Consider the following 20034-nt stretch of genomic DNA (forward strand, 5'->3'; position numbering starts at 1 on the left):
GATGACATGATCCTATATATAGAAAACCCCAAAGGTGCCACACAAAAGCCACTAGCGCTGGTAAAAGAATTTGGCAAGGTAGCAGGACCCAAGAGTCATGTGCAGAAATCACTCGCATTTCTTGACACTGACAACTGAATTAGCAGGAAAAGAAAGTAAAGGAACAGTCTCTTTTAAAATCGCATCCAAAATAGCAAAATACTCAGGAATAAATGTGAACCAGGAGGTGAAAGACTTCCACAGGGAGAACTGCAAAACGCTGGTTAAGGAAATTATAGACGACTCAGAAATGGAGATAGCCCGTGCTCTTGGATTGGAAGAATCAGTATCGTTAAAATGGCCGTACTTCCCAAGGCAATCTACAGATTCAGTGCGATCCCCTAGCAAATCACCCAGGTCTTTGTTCACAGGACTAGAACCAACAATCCTAAAATTTATACGGAAACACAAAAGACCCAGAACTGCCAAAGCAATACTGAAGAAAAAGAACAAAGCTGGAGGAATAACCCTCCCAGACTTCAGACAGTGCTGCAGAGCTGCAGTCATCAAGACAGGGTGGCACTGGCATAAAACAGACATAATGGGTCAGTGGGACAGGATACAGCAACCAGAAATAAACCCACAGACCTCGGGTCAGTTAACCTTCAACAAAGGTGGCAAGAAGATATAGTGGAGAAAAGACAGTCCCTTCAGCACACGGTGCTGGGAAAACTGGACAGCAGCATGTAAGTCAGAGAAGCTAGAACACTCCCTCACTCCATACACAAAAATAAACTCAGAATAGCTCTACGACTTAAATATGAGACAAGACATAAGAAATCTCCTAGAAGAAAACAGAGGCAAAACATTCTTTGATGTGAATCTTAGCCCTGTTCTCCTAGGGTCATCTACCCAGGCAACAGAAATAAAAGCAAAAATAAACAAATGGGACCTGATTAAACTGATAAGCTTCTGCACAGCAAAGGAAACCATAAGCAAAACAAAAAGACAGCCTACAGAATGGGAGAAAATACTTGCAAAGGAAGTGACTGACAAAGGCTTAATTTCCAGAATATATAAAGAGCTAACAAAACTTGAAAGAAAAACAAACAACCCAATCCAAAAATGGGCAGAAGACCGAAACAAGCAATTCTCGAATGAAGACATACAAATGGCTAATAGGCACATGAAAAAAATGTTCAATGTCACTTACTATCAGAGAAATGCAAATCAAAACTACAATAAGGTATCACCTCACAGCAGCCAGAATGGCCATCGTTAAAATGTCCACAAATGACAAATGCTGGAGAGGCTGTGGAGAAAAAGGAACCCTCTGTCACTGCTGGTGGGAATGCAGTTTGGTGCAGCCACTGTGGAAAACAGCATGGGGATTCCTCAAAAAACTAAAAACAGACCTATCCTATATGATCCAGCAATCCCACTCCTGGGCATATATCCGGAGGGAACTGTAATTCGAAAAGTTACATGCACCCCAGTGTTCACAGCCGCACTATTTACAATAGCCAAGACATGGAAGCAACCTACATGTCCACCGACAGATGAATGCATAAAGAAGCTGTGGTATCTTTATACAATGGAATACTAGTCAGCCCTAAAAGAGAATAAAACAATGCCATTTGCAGCAACATGGATGGACCTGGAGATGGTCATTCTAAGTGAAGTAAGCCAGAAAGAGAAAGAAAAACACCACATGCTAAAGGAAAAAAAAAAAAAAAAAAAAGACATTATGAACTCATCCACGAAACAGAAGCAGACTCACAGACACAGTAAACAATCCTGTGTTTACTGGGGAAAGGGGGTGGGAACGGATAAATTTGGGTGTTTGAGATTTACACATCAAAGCCACTAGAAATAAAAACAGATTAAAGAAATTTCTGCTGAACAGCACGGTGAGCTAGCTGTGTTCAGGATGTTGCAATAACCTTTAATGAAAAAAACGCAAACAAACACAAGTATGTACCTGCATGGCTGGGACACTGTGCTGTGCACCAGGCACTGACACGCTGTAACTGACGGTACTTCAATGAAGAAAATTTTTTAATTATTAAAACAAACAAACAAAAAAATTATCAGACTCAGGTGGTTCTACTAGGAAATTTTATCAAATTTTTAAAGTATAGATTATTTCACTATAACTTACCTTGTTCTAGAACACAATAAAAACATCCTCTAAAAACTTTCACATAAATCAAACATGATACTGGCACCAAAACCCAGTGAGAATTGCCCCAAATAAGAGCACTGGCAGATACCAAGACAGAGCCAAACATTGTAAATACAGTGCAGAGCACGAAGAATCATACTAGGAGTTTAAGGATGGTTCAGTATTCATTTATCACTGAGTATGGGGTTATGTTAAGAAAATCTAAAGGGGCAAATTACGTGATCATCTTAATAAATGGTAAATAAACATCTGACAAGATTCAATATATATTTTGATTTAAAACTCTTAAAAATAGATGAAAACTTCTTGAAAAAAATATAGAAAAAAATCAATCGAACCAAGAGCTGGTTTTTTGAACGAGTGAACAAAACTGACAAACACTGACAACTGCCCTCGCCCTGAAGACGCTCCCTTCCTCCAGAACCTGCAGGAACCTCTGCAGAGCGCTCCAGAGAGTCTACCCGTCTGCACTCTCATCCCTGCTCCAAAAGTGTGGTTCCCACAGGCTCACAGACTCCGAGAGCCAACGGGAGGCTACCAGGGGGTCGGGCAGGGGTGGGGGTCAACACAGTGCCACATATAAGACAGACGCCACGAGGGTGTACTGTGTAGCACGGGACACAGTGTTTTATAGTAACGATAAATGGAATATAACCTTTAAAAATTGTGAATCACTGTGTTATGCACCTGAAACATACACTGTGGTAAAACAACTACATCTCAATAAAAACGTGTAGATTTTAAAAAATATTTACACGGTTTCCACAATGACAGATTTCCACACCTCCCGCTAGAAGAGAACTCCCTCCATGACCAGTTTTAGGCCATTACCTCCAGGATTAGCTACCTAGAAGCTGTGGGACCAGAGTGTCACAGTGGGGAGGACGATGCTTCATGGGGTGTCAGTGGGAAGAGTGTCCCGGAAGCCCCCCCCCCCGCACGAAGGGACATGGGAACGCTCCTGGTACGCTCATCTCTAGAGACGGGACGGAGGGGACCACGTCTGGATGCAAGGACAGGATGGTATGACATACAGGGATGACTCCGAGATTTAGAACAGTCCGCCCAGTTGACAGTTACCAAAGGAGCTGGAAGGTGAAGTCCGGGAAATCCCCCAGAGGGTGGAACAAAGAGGAAAGAAAACATAAGCATATTGCAAAATCAATCCAGACAGCTTAACATAAGACTAAGAGGGTGTCAGAAAAACGGGGAAGGGGGGACGGTGGGGAAATCAGCACCGAAATCATTACCAGAACCGCAGGGACCATCGAGTTCCCAGCACAGCGATGTTTTCTTGGATGTCTCAGCTTTATGAATGCTCACGTGTGTATTTATTTATATTTCCCCCTCTTTACTGAGGTGAAGTTCACAAAAGTTAACCATTTTATAAAGTGTACAATTCAGTGGCTGTTGTCCACCCATCACCTTTATCCAGTTCCAAAGCATTCTCATCACCCCATTCTCATCACCTAAACGTTCTGATCACCCAGAACATTCTCATCACCCCATTTTCATCACCCAGAACATTCTCATCACCCAGAACATTCTCATCACCCAGAACATTCTCATCACCCCAAAACAGTGTCATCACTCCAAAAGGAGATCCTGTGCCCATCCCCACCCTGCTACAACCCAGCTGCCCTCTGTCTGTGTGGACTCACCCAGCACAGGCACTGCGTTCACGTAGGCTCATACTGTACGGGGCCTTTTGTGTCTGGCTTCTGTCACTCGGCATGATGTTTCAGAGATCCATGCACACTGCAGCAGGTGTCAGTACTTCATCCCTTTTCATGGCTGAGTAATAGTCCACCATGTGTGGAGACCACATTCTGTTTATCCATCATCACTTGAGAGACATGGGTTGTGTCCACCTGGCAGCTAGTGTGACAACTGCTGCTATCCTCATTCCACTACAAGTATTTGCACACTTGTTTTGAAACTTTTGGTTACAGAACTAAGAATGGAGTGGCTACACCGTATTACATTACCAGCAGCACGAATTCAGACTCCAGTCTCTCCACATTTTTGCCAATGCTTGTTACCTTCTGTATATTCTGTGGAGAAATGTCTGTTCAGATCCTTCGGCCATTTATCGATGGGCGTCTGTCTCTGCTGCGGAGCCCTGTGAGTTCTCACACATTCTGGACAGCTGACCCTTATCAGATGCGTGGTCTGCAGTTTTTCTCCCATTCTGTAGGCTGTCTTTTCACTTTCTGGAAACTGATGACGTCCTTTGATGCATGAAAGGTTTTAATTTGAATGTAGTCAAGTGTATCTGGTTTTTCTTTCGTTGCTCATGCTTTCGTTGTCATGAGCATCCACTGCCAAATCCAAAGTCATGAATATTTATCCCTGTGTTTTCTAAGTTTTACAATTTTCACTCCTACGTTTAAGCCTTGATCCCTCACGTTAGTTCTGTACGTGGTGCGAGTAATAGTGTAACTTCATCTTCCTGTATGTTGGTCTCCACTTGGCCCAGCACCAGTTTTGAAGGCTGTTCTTTCCCCCAGTGAGTCATGCTGCACCCTGTTCAGGATCAGCTGACCACAGATACACGGGCTTACTTCTGGACCGTCAGTTCTATTCTGCTGGTCGATATGTCTGTCTGTATGCCAGTCCCACAATGCTCTGATCGCTGTGGCTTTGTAAGAAGTTTTGAAATGGGGGAGTGAATTTCAGTCAAGATGGCAGCGTAGCGGGACCAGGAGCTCACCTCTCCTCGCCACTACAACAAAACCATCACTGACTGCTAAACAACCATCAAAAAAAAAAAGAAAACTGGAACGTAGCAAGAAAGATCTTTTTCAACTGGAAACACAAAGAGGGAACCACAGCGGGACGGTAGGAGGGATGTATTCACGGCATAATAGGGCCCCACACCCCCGGGGGGGCGGCCCACAAGCTGAAGAATTTGTCACAGAGGCCCTCCCACAGGACAGACTTCTGAGCCCCACGTCAGGCTCCCCAGCCCGGGGACCCGGCATCGGGAGGAGGAGGAGACCCCAGGACATCTGGTTTTGAAGGCCAGCGGGGTTTACCTCCAGGAGCCCCACAGGACTGGGGTAAACAGAGACTTCATTCTCTTGGGACGCAAGCAGAGTCTTGCGTGCACCAGGTCCAAGGGCAGAGGCAGACCTGCCTGCTGGTTCTGGAAGTTCTCCTGGGGACATAGGGGGTGGCTGCGGCTCATTCAGCGGACAAAAAAGCTGGTGGGAGACATTCTGGGAGTGTTCATCTACATGAGCTTTCCTGGAGGCTGCCTGGATCATTAGCACCAAGACCCAGCCCCACCCAACAGCCTGTAGGGAAGCCTCAGGCTGAAAAACATACAGGGTGGGGACACAGCCCCACCCATCGGCAGACTTCCTGAGCCACAAATGACAGGGCCCTACCCAGCAGAGGTCCAGGACCAAGCTCCACCCAGCAGCGGGCAGGCACCGGCTCCTCCTGCCAGGAAACCTGCCTAAGCCTCTAGTCCAGCCTCATCCACCAGGGGCAGGTACCAGAAACAAGAAAATAGTAATCCCAAAGCCTGTGGAAGGAATCCACACACACACACAGGCCAGACTCTACACTGGGACCAGCTGCACCCTGGCCCTTGGGTGGCGAGAGAGGAGTGCACTGCTGGGACACACAGGACGTCTCCCACAGAGGGCCACCTCTCCAAGGTCGAGAAACGTAACCAACCTAAAAATACAAATACAATGACAGACAACATGAGGCAGCAGAGGACTCTCCCAGGCCAAGGCACAAGATAAAATCCCAGAAGAAACAAGTAATGAGGAGACAGGCAATCTATCTGAGGGTTTAGAGTAATTTTGGCAAAGATGTTCAGAGAACTCAAGAGTACAGATGCACAGAGCGAAGCTTTTAGCAAAGAGTTGGAAAATATAAAGAATACCCAGAGTTGCAGAATAAAATCACTGAAATGAGTAACACTAGAAGGAACCAAGAATAGACTAACTGAGGCAGAAGAGTGGATCAGTGAGCTAGAAGACATAGTGGAAATCACTGGAGAACAGAAAAAAGCCAGCCACCATATGGTGGCTCTGTCTTTAGGTATTTGAGAAGCCTCCATTCCGTTTTCCACAGTGGCTGCACTGATCTGCATTCCCACCAACTGTGTACAACCAAAGTTCCCTTTTCCCCACATCCTTGCCAACATCTGTTATTTGTGTTCTTTTCCACGATGGCCATTCTGACAGGCGTGAGATGGTGTCTCGCTGTGATTCTGATGTGCATTTCCCTGATACTAGTGATGCTGAGCAACTTTCCACATCCCTGTTGGCCACCTGCACTTCCTCTTTTGGAAAAGTGTCTGTTCAGTTCTTCTGTCCATGTTTTAAGTGGGTTGCTTGGTGGTTTGCTTTTTAACTGAAGCACAGCTGATTTACAATGTTGTATTAGTTTCTGGTGCACAGCACGGATGGACCTGGAGAGCGTTATGCTGAGTGAGATAGGTCAGAGAAAGACAAACACTGTAAGACATCACACATACGTGGAATCTAAAAAAATACAACCAACCAGTGAATATAACTGAAAAGAAACGGACTCACAGATGCAGAGAAGGGAGGAGTGGTTCCCAGTGGGCAGACGGACGGAAGGGGGAGGGGCAAGATGGAGGGGAGGAGGAAGAGGTGCAAACTCTCAGGTATAAAGTAAGCCACAAGGATGTATGACAGCATGGGGAACGCAGCCAGGGTTTTATAGTAACTATAAATGGAGTGTAACGTGTAAAAATTCATGAATCACTACATTGTACACCTGTAACATGTAATACACACCAACTATACTTCAATTTTAAAAATATGATATTGTAAAATAAATAAATGGTTTTAAAAAATGGAAAAAAATGTTTTGAAACGGAAGTGTGAGCCCTCTCACTTTTTTCTTCTATTTCAATATTGTTTTGGTTATTCAGGGTCCCTATAATTCCATATGAATTTGAGGACTGAGTTTTCCATTTCAAAAAAAAAAAAAAAAAGTTGTAGGAATTTTGACAGGGACTGCATTGACCCTGTACAAGGTTTTGGGTAGTACCTTAACAATATGAAGTCTTCCACTCTGCGAGCAAGGGATGTCTTTCCATTCATTTACATCTCCTTTCATTTCTTTCAGTATGTTTTGTAATTTTTAATGTACAAGTTCTCCATTGTCTTGATTTATTTCTATGTGTTTTATTCTTTTTAATTGAAGTCTAGTTGGTTTACATAGCTGTCAGTTTCTGGTGTACCGCACAGGGGTTCAGACACACACATTCTCTTCCACACGGTTTATGACAAGCTACTGAATGTAGTTCCCTGTGCTGTACAGCAGGACCTTGCTGTTTACCTGTTTTGTGTACAGTAGTTTGTATCTGTCTATGTGTTTCATTCTTCTGAATGCAGTTGTAAACTGGATGTTTAATCTCCTTCTCAGATCGTCCATGGCTACTTAGGAGACACACGAGTATTCACGTGTTGGTCCTGCACCCCGTGTTTGCCGACTCCCCTCATCAGCCTTCTTGTGGGGCTTCTGAGATCGTCCACACACAGGACGTCCTCCATGAAAAAGGCAGGAGTTTTACTTCCCTTCCAGTTTGGATGCCTATTTCTTTTCCTTTGTCCAGCTGATCTGGCCAGAACGCCCAGTCCAATGTTGAATAGCAGTGGTGACAGTGGGCATCCTCATCTTGTTCTTGATCTTAGAGGAATGTCAGCCTCCACCGCTGAGTAGGGTGTAAGCTGGGGGTTCTCCTAACTGCCCTTCATCACAGGGGGAAGTTCCTTTCCACTGCTCCTAGGATATTTCTAGAATTTCTCTTTCTACTGCCAAAATAGTGTTTTATCACACTCACCGCACCGCACAGACATGCAGCACACACCACTCACAACACACCCCCTCCACACACACCAGACACAACACACACCACACACACAAACCACGCATGGCGCACAAACCACACAACACGTGCACAAGCAGGGCGCTCAGCAGGCAGGCGCTCTGCCTGTCACCCTAGTGGTGCCTCCGAGGAAGAAGATGGTGACCTTGGGTTCAAGGTGAAGGCCTCTGGCAAAACTAGGCTCCAGCGGCTCAAGGAAAATCAGCAAGAAGTTCTTAAAGAGGGCTGACCCCGGAGGCCAAGTGTGCACACGTGCTGCAGACAGACAGACAGCGGAAGGAGGTGAAGGCAGGAGTATCCGCGTTCCCTGAACGAACGGAAGGAGCAGGAACCTCTGACCTTCTCAGGCGGCGGGGAGTCCGCGCTCACACTCCGGCCACTCGGCCTGGGAACCAGGGGCGTCCGTGAAGCTCGGGGAGAAGCCTTCCCGCTGCAGCCCCGACGTGCAGACCAGGCGGACACTCTGGACCGACGCCGGGTGACCAGCTCCCCGCGTCGGGCCGGCCCTTCACAGCGTCCGCTCCTACTCATCAGTCTCTCCGAGGCCCGGGCCCCGCGCGCCCCGCGCTGCGGACGCTCAGCTGCCTCACCTGCCGGACGAGACGGCGCAGGGGCGCAAGTCCTGCCGCCAACCGGCCGGCGAATCGGGAGGAGACGGGCCTCCAGGACGCCCTCCGGCGCCCTGCCCGCGGTCAGCGCCGCCCCGGGCCCGGCCCGAGTCCGCGCCCGGGGCTGCAGGCCTCGCTAGCTCACCGCGCGCTCGGGGTTCTCAATGATCCACTCGATGGCGGCCCAGCCCTGCAGCGACACAGCAGGGCCCGCGGTCAGAGGCCGGGTCCCGCCGCGGCTTCCGGGCCGCAGAAGTGAGGCGGCGCGGGGTCCGCCCAGCGTTCCCGCACCGGCTGGAGCCACGCGGGCCCGCCCCTCCCCGGGCCACCGCCACCTCCCCTCCGCCCCCTCTCCAGGCCGCCGCTGCCCAGGCCCCCCCGCGGGCCCCCCACACGCCGCCCCCGAAATAAAGGGAAACGAAGGACCTTCTTTGGCCTGAGTTTCCCGACCTCTCTCAGGGAGGCGTGAGGCGACTCTGGCCTCACCGGGCTGCCTGCCTCCCAGGACGTTCCTTCCTCCCAGGGCTCAGACCCTGGCGCACCTGCCCGGGCTCGCGGTGTGGCCGAGGCGCGCGCCCCGACTCCCGGGGCCGAGCTACCGCCCCTCCTCTACCCGGCGCGCTCTAGAAACAGGCGGACGGCCAGCGACAGACCACGAGCCCACACGCCGCGCGAGGGGCTCCGGGCTTCGCCGGGACCCGAGTTGCGGGAGGGAGGCCGGACGGCGGAGGCGCCTTCCCACCGCCCCGCAGGGAGAGCCTCTTCTGACCAGAAATCGAGGTGGGGGCGCGGACAGCGGGCCGCCTGGACCCCCAGTCCTGACACCGCGCTCCCTCCGCCCGGCCCCTCCGCGGAGCTGCTCCCACGTCCCGCCCGAGGGAGGCCGCGGCCTCCAGGCAGACTCCGCGGGGAGAGGCCCGGCCGGAGCCACCCGACGCCGCTGAAACCCCGCGCGTCCTGCCCGCCTCGCGAACACCCGCCCTCGGACCGACGCGGGCGGCGCAGAGGCGGGTCCGGCCCGCACAGCCCTCCCCAGACGGACGCGCCGCGGCTGCGGGTCCTACCTTCTTTGCGTTGGACGCTATCGTGTTGACCATCAGGCCCTCCAGGTGGCTGCCGAGGCCGATGCCCCTCACGGTGATGACGGCTTCCTGTGTGAGCACCGTCCTGGGGGAGCGGGGAGCGGGAAGCGGGGCTCAACCCACCCGCCCCTGGTCCGGGCCGCCCTCCCCCGCCCTGGGTCCCCTCACCCCGACCCTGGACCCCCTCCAGCCCCGGGCACCCCCGCCCTGGGTCCTCCCCGGCCCGGAACCCCCGCCACCGCCGACTCCGGAACCTCCCACGCCGACCACAGAGCACCCCCCGGAGGGCCCCTCCCCGGCCAGGACCCCCTCCAGCCCCGGCCCCCACCCCTCCCCGCCCTGAGTCCCCCCCACCCTACCCCAGAGCTCCCGCCCCCCGGCCCCGAGCTCCCCCAGCCCCCGCCCGCTTACCTTCCTGCGTTCTCCGGGTGGGGCGTGTACACCAGCCGCTCGCTCACCGACACCACGTTTGTGAGTGTGAGCTTCGGGAAGGAAACAGCGCTGCAGGTTCTGTCTCTTGCCTTTCTCCCCAGACCACTGCCCAAGTCTCCCATCTCCCGCACTGCCTGGAGCAGAGGACACACCAAGGCCCAGGGAGACGGGTCCGGCGCCCCGCGCGCCCCGCACGCCTGAGCCCGGCTGTCACTTTATGCCCCTAGCAGTGCTGTGAGGTTTTCCTCCTTTTTTTGCCGAAGAGGCTCAGGAAAGGTCTTACGAGCGCCTCCGCCACGCCAGACCTCAGGGGCAGGAGACGCCAAGCTTCTGGAGGGAGGAGCCGGGGGAGGAGGCGAGCGAGCCGCGCGCGCGTCACGTGACGGGAATGGAGAAGCGGAAGCACCTGCGGGGCTTCCGGACTCGGTGCAGGTGGAGACCAGGAGCGCACGTGCTCCCAGCACGCGGTCTCTGAATTTGCATTCAGCCAATATACACCTTTTAACTGGGAGACGAGAGAGGAGGGAAGGGCAGGGCCTTTTTCCAGCGGCTGCTGGGAGCCGTGTTCACGTCCTCGTGTGCGTCTTCTACACATTTACTACGTGGGACTGAAAACGCAAGGAAGGCCCGCCTCCCCGTGAAACATGAAAGGCCCCTGAGACAGCGGGGCCGGAGGCGCGCTCGGAGCCCACGCGCGTCTCCGGGGCCGGCGCTTACATTGGCGGAACACAGCTCCATCCTCTTCTCTGCTGGGTCCACGACAGAGCGCTCCTGGACGTACGTCATGGTCCTGCCGGTCCCCAAAACCTGAAACAAAGCGACACTAGCACAGCGACACGCTTAAAGCGGCTTTTTACCCCACCGCCCCTCCCCATCAGGGGCTGTCTCTTCAACTGGGGGCGCAGGTGCGGCGCCTTCAGGCGCTTCTGCCGCAGGTGGGACGGATGGACAGAGGCGTGATGGAGCTTCGACCGAGGAGGAAGCCGGCCGGGGGGCAGGTCAGCTGCGGGTCGACCAGCCCCCGCCCCCGCCCCCCCTCCCCGCAGTGCGGAGTCACCTCCGGGCCGCACCTGGTCGCGCAGGAGTTGGGGGGGGGGGTCGTTGGGGGCGGCGGCCCCCCGCAGGTGGTTTAGGCGGCGTGCTGAACCGCGCAGGTGGATGATTAACTCAACTGACAGAGAAACAAACCATCTCTCGGGCTTCCCAGAAACTCCCAAACGGGAAGGTTGTCACTTCCTGCATATAGGTGCCAGCCTGGTGGCGGGTGTAGACCGGCCACACGGCTGTAGCCGGGCTCAGCTGCGGGCTCACCGCTCTCACGAGGCCGGGCAGCCCCCACTCGGTGCTGAGGAGGCGGAGACTGTGAAGCCGGCCCTGGGCGTCCACACTGCGCTCCAGCACATCCACGCCCACCACACAGGGGTTCATCGGATTCGGGTACTTCCTCATGGCAGCCTTGATGACCGTGTCCCACGGGTGGCTGGAGGGAAGCATGACCACCAGTATGACTGACCCAGGTCCCTGGTCCCTGGTCCTCCTGGGACCAGGGGGCGGTGGGGGGCAGACCAGGCTCAGGCCGTGCCCTCCCAGGGCTGTGCGCCCAGCTTGGCTGAGGCCCCCAGATCCTAAAGATGCAGAACTTTTGGTCTGGGGCTTCTGGGCAATGAGACAATGTCTGGCTCCCCTGCCAGTCACCGCCCGCACCCCTCTGCTCCACGGATGGAACACAGGGCGGTGACCGTTCCCACCTCCCACTGCAGTGGACGAAGGCGCGGCTGGCCCGCCCAACCGTGTCCTGACCCCCGTCACAACTGTGGCTCCTCCACAGGGCAGATGACACCCACCCGACACCCCAGCACTGATGTCCACAAGCTGCTACTTTGTTCCAGCTTCTAAGGGGTCTGTAACTTGAAGTGGCTACGTATTTTTCTGATTGTAAACAGTGTATTCAAACTTTGGGAAAATACGAAAAGCATGCAGAAAACAAAAGCGCCCACAATTCCACCCCCCGAAGACGGGTCTGTGGGAGTCCCCGGGGTGTCCTCGTGCTGGCCCTGGGCCCTGGAGGTGAGGGGTGGACACTGCTGTCCCTGTGTGCTGCCTGCCCTTGGGGAACTCACAGCTGGCCCTGCCTCCTGGACTCTGTGCCCTTTAGGCTGGAAGCCCGAGGCCGCCCGGGGCTCGGAGTCCGGGCACTCAGGGCACAGCTTCCTGAGTCTCCCTTCAGAGCTCGTGCTCCCAGGAGACGCCACACGGACCCCTGCAGAGTCTGTGTGTCTCAACACCACCATCCGTTGCCCAGACTGAACAGCAGTGCAGACACGCTTACAAGCTACACTGGGCTCCCGCTGCCCATGCCACTGACCGTCCACGTTGTGTAGTTCACAGACGGTGAACAGTTCCTGCAGCATGAGGCTGTCCTCAGAACTGTGATTCTAAGTAACCACACAGCAGGTCAGCCTGCAGGCGGGGATCTAACCAGTCCCTTCAGGCAGGTAATTCCAGTCACGGCCAACTTTCAGGGTAAATTTCTAAAGTGGAATTACTAAATTAAACAGCAAAGATTATGAACATATTGAAGGTTTTTGTTCCACGTTTGACGTTCTTCCCCATGTAAACTATTGACCATGAATTTACTTTATCCTCATAGACAGAATGCTCATCCTAGGTCAGAAAGTTAGCCACAAACCCCAGACTGGAGCCAGGCACCCAACCCCTCCTCCATTTCACATCCCACGGGCTCCCCCCACCCCCCTGTCAGCTCTAAAAGCCCTCTTTAACACAGAAATGCTTTCTCAAACCATGGAACCATGCCACTGAGCTGACGCATCGCATCCACTGGCTTTAACGCAGAGGGATAGAGGCACAGAGGAGGCTGGTGCTGCTAACGCTGCAGGGGACACGGAGCTGCCTTCTCTGGGGAAGAACTGTCAGGGCCTGGACAACCAGGGTCTAGGGAAGGAGAGAGCATCACATCCACAAGGGTGGGGTTGGGGGGTTGCTCAGCGAAATGAGCTGCGAGCTTTGCCAGTCGAGTTCCCCGGAGCAGTTTCCATAAAACCATTACTTCCAGCACAACAGGCTATGTCTTCTTAAAATCACTTAAAACCATCTAAGTTGACAAATATTTCTATTTAGCATATCTCACACCATACTGCTTTTATGTAGAAATCTTGCATCTTTCTGACAGATGATTTCAACTGAAAACAACCTACTTAAAACACATAAAAAATAATTCCAGACATCAAAAGAACCATGGAGAAAAAGTGCAAACAAGAACATTTTTGAAATTACAAGGCTCAAGCCCACAAGTCAGTATCACACTCTTCTTGCTTAAAGAAAACAGTCCGATACTCACTCGGCTGACGAAAGCCGAGAAGTCTGGTGCTGCCGGTGCTGGTGAGGGCCAGGGAGCGGGAAGCCAGGCCCACGGGTGGACATGAACTGCCCCCCACCGAGACCCTGTGTAAGGCAGAAGGGGACTTGCTGGAGACTCGTCCTCGGGATTCGGGTCCTGACGTTGACAGTGGTGACCTTGGCCGAGGCTCACAGTGGCCACGGTGTCCAGGGCTCGCCAATGAAGGGGCAGGAGGGGAGAGCAAGGCCACTCCCCACAAGGCCAGATGCCGGGTGTGGGAGGAGGAAGTGGCCTGAGGTCAGAGGGTGCCTTGTCCTGCTACGACCCCCCAGGGAAGGAGCAGCAGGCATGCGAGACCCCACAGCTGGGAGAGGGGCCTGGCCCTCGTTCCTCTGGTCTCCACTTCTGCAGGCTTTTGAAACAACCACAATAACGAGTTAAAATAACAGTAAGATGAAGGCGAAGTGCCCAGACCTTCCGGGAGCTGTGCCTGGGGAGCTGCTGGCCCCGACACCCGAGAGCCTGTCCTCTCCCCAGAGCGGTCACTGCAGGAAGCCCACTGCCTCCAGGTCCATCCCAGCTGAGAAGGTAAAAGGACCCAAGTTCCTCTGCGCGAGGACATGGGGACATGAGGCCATGCTGGTCCGGAGCGCAGGGCGCAGACTGGTTACTCAGAGCAACCGGGCTCCTGCGCAAAGATGGAGGCGGGCCTGTCACTTGGCGGGAAACACCGCACATCTGCTGCCAAAGATAAAGCTGGAGCTTCCAGGTGAAAACTGGGTCCCAGGAAGCCTGCGTCACCGTCGGGGCCTGACGCTGGCCCGGCGGCACCCGGTGACCCACACATCCAAGTGACACTGCGGTCATCACAGATCACATAGGAGACTCACTCAGCTACAGCCCAGTCAGGCTGGTCCTCGTGGGTGTCAGATTCCACACCGCTATGACCTTGACAAGTCTGCGTGCTCTGCAGCAGTAGCGAAGAACTGCCTCGACTATTTACAAAGACCGCTGAAGTCCTCCCACGCTTCCCAGCCGGGCTTTATTCCCAGACCGCGGGAGGCTGGGTTTTAATCACTTACCTCAACAAAAACAACGGGCTGCAAACACTGAACGCAGAACAGACGTGGGCATCAAGTTATCTTCCATTCAGCCAACATCATAGAAATCGGCAAAAAGTAAATAAAACAGTAGCACTCTATTTGGTGGGGGTTGGAAACCACAGGCTTCCTAAGTTTAAAATAGTGTTCTCTGTTAATCTAAGGATTTATTATTGTTAATTTTGATGAATTAACAAATATTTTAAAATTTATCAGTTCTAATTTCTAATATGGTAAACACTAGTAGATTTAACCCACATAAACAAAAGTTATCTGGGGCCCCCAGTATTTCCTAAGAACTTAAAGAGGTTCTGAGGCTGGAGTTTGAGGATTTCTGGCCCAAGCAGGCCCCTGATTAAGCAGACCAGAAACATACACAGCAGTGGTCACTGCAGCGTGATGTGTAAGAAGGGGGAAACAATGTCCCTTCAATCAGAGAAGGGACTAACGGTGACATATTTATTCAATGGACTGTCACACAGCTGAGACACCAACGTGTGTGAACACACACGCACATCCCAGGAACACGCTGCTGAGAAGAAAGGGAGACAAGACGGTGCCACTAATCTCCGCTTAAACAACAAACAACATCGTGTTGTGTTTATGGATAGACACCACACGCAAGTGTCAAAGGACCTTCAAAGCACACAGCCTGAGGAGGCCACCGCCAAATTCATAATCACGACAGCCTGCGGGGAGAGTAGGGGACAGCAGGCACTTCAGCTTCTACCTGGAGGGTTCAATTTCTCGTGTTTTAAAAAGGAGGGGCACTTTCCCTGCTCCTGGCCAGAAAGCAAGCCAGCCTTAGGGCGTCCTCTCCTCCAAACCTTTGCCTCCCTGAGGCGGACCCTGACCACTAGAGACCTTTCCTGGGAGCTGCTGGAATCCAAGCAGGGGATGTCCGGCCTTGACGCTGCAAGAAACACACGCAGGTCGGCTCTGAAACTGGAGATTTTGTTACAGGTTCACCTGAAACCTCAGTCCATGCTTGCGGATGAGATTTATAAACCTGCACTTTTAAGCCTGTGAATTTTTAAGTGCCCCTTTATCTCTGTTTCAATTTCAGTCCTATGTTTTCCACTATTATTTAAACTACCTTAACCCCCGGCACACCCAGCTCAGACGGCCTTCCCATCTGTGGGAGTTGCTACTGTTCTCCACCGTGTCTGACCTCCAGTCCCCAGGACTTCTTCCGTGGGCGGACACTGGAGGAAAACTGGGTAAGATGGAAAGTTTTTATGACTGATTATTTTCTGGCTTTCAAGAGTAAATGTATTAATTTCCAATAAAATATTCAACAAGTATATAAAAAGAAAACAAGCACAGAAAGAGAAAGAAACTGTGTAGTCCTCAAAGAGAAAAACCCAGGGATTTCAAGGCACCAAGCAAGGGGACAACTCCACGGCTTCCAGCTCTGGCCTGGCCCCACCGGTGGAGCCCCCACACAGCATCGGTCACCTGGCCCTGCTGTGCCGCACAGTCCCCAGTTCTCATCAGGGAGCTTGGTCCTTGGCTTTTAAGTTCAAAAATCAGTGTCAGGGGGCCCATGCCTGGCCCATGGCAGCTCATTCTGAGCATCTGGTCCCCAGGACAGTCTTCAGACCCTCACTGAGCACCTGCTATGTGCCAGGGGACAAAAACGAATGAGGTGAGGACTGAAGTGGGGTGCACGCGGACACACGGACCAACTTCAACAATCACGCTGAGTGAGGGCAGCCAGCTAGAGACCATGTGGGGTAAGACTGCGCTTTCTTGGAATGTCCAGAACAGGCAAATGGAGAAACAGGAAGCAGGTCAGTGGTTGCCGGTGCTGGGGAGGGGAGTGGAGTGGCTGCAGGTGGGCACGAGGGATCTTCCTAGGATGAGGAAATGTTCTAAAGCAAGCCGTGGAGTTGTTGTACAACTCCGCAAATTTACTAAGTCATTGGATTGTACCCTTTAATTTAAATATGTGAATTTTATCCATAGTGACCTTTCACAGCTGACAATTCACTTCTGCTTGCCACCCGCCGTTTCGTGACTTCCTAGTGCGGTCCTCACCCCACCCCGACGCCAGCACCGGCCTAACGTCTCCTCTCTGCATCCAGAGGTGCCCGGTAGGTCGGTCCTCGCGAGAACTGATAACATCTCTGTAGTCAGTCTGGGAACCGAACCCCAGGTGAGAAAGGGTGCATGCTGAACAAAAATCGACATAAGTTGGATTCCATCAAGTCTAAAGATTTCATTAAAATTATTTCAGACGTTTTAAACCCACTGATAATTACTATAATTTTACATTAAAAGGCCAAAGGATGACAACTCTATTTCATGCAGTATTTTTTTTTAACTCAAAACTGCAGTGCTATTTTAAGTGGGGTCAGGGAATTTAAATATCTTTGTTCCTTTAAAAATTAGGAATCTGAGCTCAAAATGTCACAGATGAAGTGACAAGAGAAGATGCCACTTGGGTCACGAGGGCATCTTTACTCAGCTGGACGCATTCCACGCGCACCGCGCTTTCGGGGCCAAAGACCCCCACGTGCCCACGCTGGCCCCCTCCCTAGCCGTGACCAGCCTCACGGAGGGTCTCGGCCCCCGCCCCGCGCGACCGCGGTACGCGAGGCGAGGCCAGGCCTGCGGGACCTCGGACCGCGTCCCCGCCGGCCCTGCGGCCCCGGAGGGATAGAGCCCGCCCTCTCGGAGGCGCGGCCCAGGCCCAGGCCGGTCCGGACCCACTGCAGCCGCAGCCGGCTCACCTGAACACGTGCTCTGAGCTCCAGACCCTCATCGCCGCCGCCGCCGCCGCCGCCGCCGCCGCCGCGGAGCGCGGGTTGGGGATGCTCGGCCCCGGGATGCTGCAGCCGGGATGCTCCGCTCCACGCGGGGCGGGGCGTGCGGACGCGAGGGGCGAGGCGGGCGGTCACGTGTGCGGCGGGCGGGGCCCCGCTGCGGGGACGGGGGCGGGGCTCGTCCGCGTTCCCGCGGCTCAGGCTGTCTGAACGCCCCCAACCCCCCTGCAGCCCGGCGGGTCCCCTGGGGGAAGGACAAAGGAAAGGTCGCCAGGAGTGGAAGAGGAGGGAACCGGTGTCGGTGGTGGGTAGGCCTGCTTTTGACCAGGGCGCACGCCCCGCACAGGACTGAAGGCCCAGGGAAGCCCACCCCTCGTGGACCAGGCGCTGCGACCCCCTCGTCCCCGCTCTCCGCGAGGGGCCGCGACAGCACCTGGTCGGCGCGCACCCTCAGTCCGCCTGGCAGTGGGCGCGGCCACGGGGTTCGCTACTGTTTCATCCACAGGGGAAATGGAGGCTGACGTTTCAAAGGGATGGCTCCCACGTCTTGGAGAGAAAACAATCCTGGGTTTGCAACTGGCAAAAGGCCTGCGCAGCCTTTACAAACGTTTACATCCGTCTCAAAAAGACAAGGAACTGACAAGTGTTGGAGAGTAGCTGCTCCAAGCCCGGGGAGGAGAGGCTCTTCCCCTTCTGCACCTGGGGAAGTCCTTTTTTCCTTGTTAGGCCTGTAACCCTGCGCTACCACAAAGCCGTCGAGTGCACTAAAGCGAGATGCTAGTTTGAGAACAGGGTGGCTCTTGCAGGGTGGCCTGCGGCAGGAGGCACAGACTCCATCAGCTGGCTACTGAGCCACTGCGCGACCCTGGGTGGGCGTGGGGAGCCCACCTGCGCGGGGAGTGAGTGAAGGGGAGACAGCAGGGGGCAGCCAGAGGCCTCACTGGCCGTTCCCACCTGTGACTCTAACCTCCTGGTGATCCTCTCAAGGTGCTGTACTAATGAGCAGGCGGGGTTCACGGGGCTGACACAGGCAGAGCTCACAGGAGGACCGCGTTTGTGAGGGTCCCCGTCACGGCCGTGCTGCAGTGACCAGCGGTGTGGCCAGGCCAGCTGTGGAACACACCCTGCGTGAGGCTCTGGGCTCAGGGCTGTCGTTTTGGTTTTAAAAAGCATCATTATATACAATAGGCATTTTGCACAAACACGTACTGCGCATGAGGCGGAAGAAATGGGGCAGGTGGTGAGGATCAGAGGACACTGGAGTGAGAGTCTGTGGGGAGGTGAGGCCCTGGCCAGGAACCTTCTCAGCGCAGACACTCCTCCGTGGCGGAGCCGGGGTCCCAGAGCAGGCGTGACTGAGGGTGGCCCCCAGTCTCGCTGTCCCTGGGCCTGCCATGCCTTCAGGTCTACCTGGCACACGGCTGTGGGGTCCGGCCAGCCACACCCGGCTCAGGTGTCAGCCTTCTGCGGTGACATCACCACTTGTACACGCCTCCCTCTGAGACTCACCCCCACGTGCTATGACCGCCAGGAACTTCCGAAATACAGCAGGCACACGTAACTGACTGCTGAGCAGTAACCCTGCCTCAAGTCCGGCACTGCCACCTCCATTTTCAGTCAAAGACCACCCTTCCCCGTGAGCAGCCACAGCATCTTGCGGGCTGCGCCCACTCCTCCTCTGCACCTGTCAGGGAGAGTCCGCACCTGCCCCTCCCACTGCCCTCTGCCGTCCACTCCACAGCCCACCTCCTCCCAGAGGAGGTCCTCCAGCCCCTCCCCCGGCCCGTGCTGCCTGAGAACTGCTGGGCACTCTCTCCTGGGAACTGCGCCCTCTCTGTTCCCCATCCTTCTCTTGTCTCCCTCTGTACCTTCTCCCTGAGCGGACTCACTGCGTGTCACAGTTTCCCCAGCTCCCCAGCCTGCACCTCCATCCCATCTCTCCCCACCTGCCCAGTTGCCCGCAGGCATCCCCTACGTTCCCCTCAAATGCATCATTGCCAAGCATCCCTGTCTTCCAGGATTCACTGCTCAGCTTCACGGCGTCACCCAGGCGCCCCGAGCTAGAGCAACCCTGACCCTCCATCCAACCAGTCATCCTTTGGGATTCACCTCTTACAGACTGTTTCAGCCCATCCCTTATCCTAGATTCTGGAAGAGCCAGTATGATGTAACAGCTGTAGCTGAAGGTACGGGTTTGAAGAGGAACAAACCTGGGATCCAGTCCTGGCCCCCCTTCTGCAAACTGCTAACCCCCCTGACGTGAGTCTCCACCCATGACACGGGGACACTAATAGTAGGACCCTGTGGGACTTGTGGGAAAGAATGAGGGCGGACATAAAGTCCCGAGAGCAGTGGCAGGCGTCGCCATGACTGTGTGAGGACGCCAGCCCCACTCCAGCCACTGTCACCCCTCTCCAGGTTACCTGACAGCCTCCTAGCTGGCCCTTCAGTGGTGTCCCGCCAGCCTGACCCCCGAGCTTTGTCTGGCCATCCCCGGGGTGCCCTTGCTCCTCGGTCCTCCTGGGGCTGCTCCCCACACCCCCGCCGATGCTCCACGTGCTGTTCTAGCATCTCCGCACCTGTGTGTTCGTCTCTCCCACAGGCTAGAGCTCCTCAGGAGGCAGGTAAGAGCTGTGCCTCT

At 54.1% G+C, this 20034-nt stretch overlaps 1 protein-coding gene across 11 annotated transcripts in view; it reads right to left on the bottom strand.

Moving 5' to 3' along the window:
• Positions 1-859: 859 nt before the first annotated feature.
• Positions 860-20034, bottom strand: part of PRELID3A (PRELI domain containing 3A) — a 30851-nt gene continuing 11676 nt past the window's right edge. For 5 of the 11 annotated variants that reach the window (XM_074352366.1, XM_074352369.1, XM_074352370.1 and 2 more), the window contains 5 exons: positions 11479-11647; positions 10885-10974; positions 10147-10301; positions 9718-9820; positions 860-8843 (listed from right to left, as the gene is read on the bottom strand). In XM_074352366.1, coding sequence (XP_074208467.1) covers positions 8790-8843; positions 9718-9820; positions 10147-10301; positions 10885-10974; positions 11479-11616 — 540 coding nt within the window. In that variant the 5' untranslated portion in view covers positions 11617-11647 and the 3' untranslated portion in view covers positions 860-8789. The other 6 variants (XM_074352363.1, XM_074352371.1, XM_074352365.1 and 3 more) reach the window with 6 other exon arrangements.

This window comes from Camelus bactrianus, chromosome 24, assembly GCF_048773025.1.
Source record: "Camelus bactrianus isolate YW-2024 breed Bactrian camel chromosome 24, ASM4877302v1, whole genome shotgun sequence".
NCBI classification, from domain to species: domain Eukaryota; kingdom Metazoa; phylum Chordata; class Mammalia; order Artiodactyla; family Camelidae; genus Camelus; species Camelus bactrianus.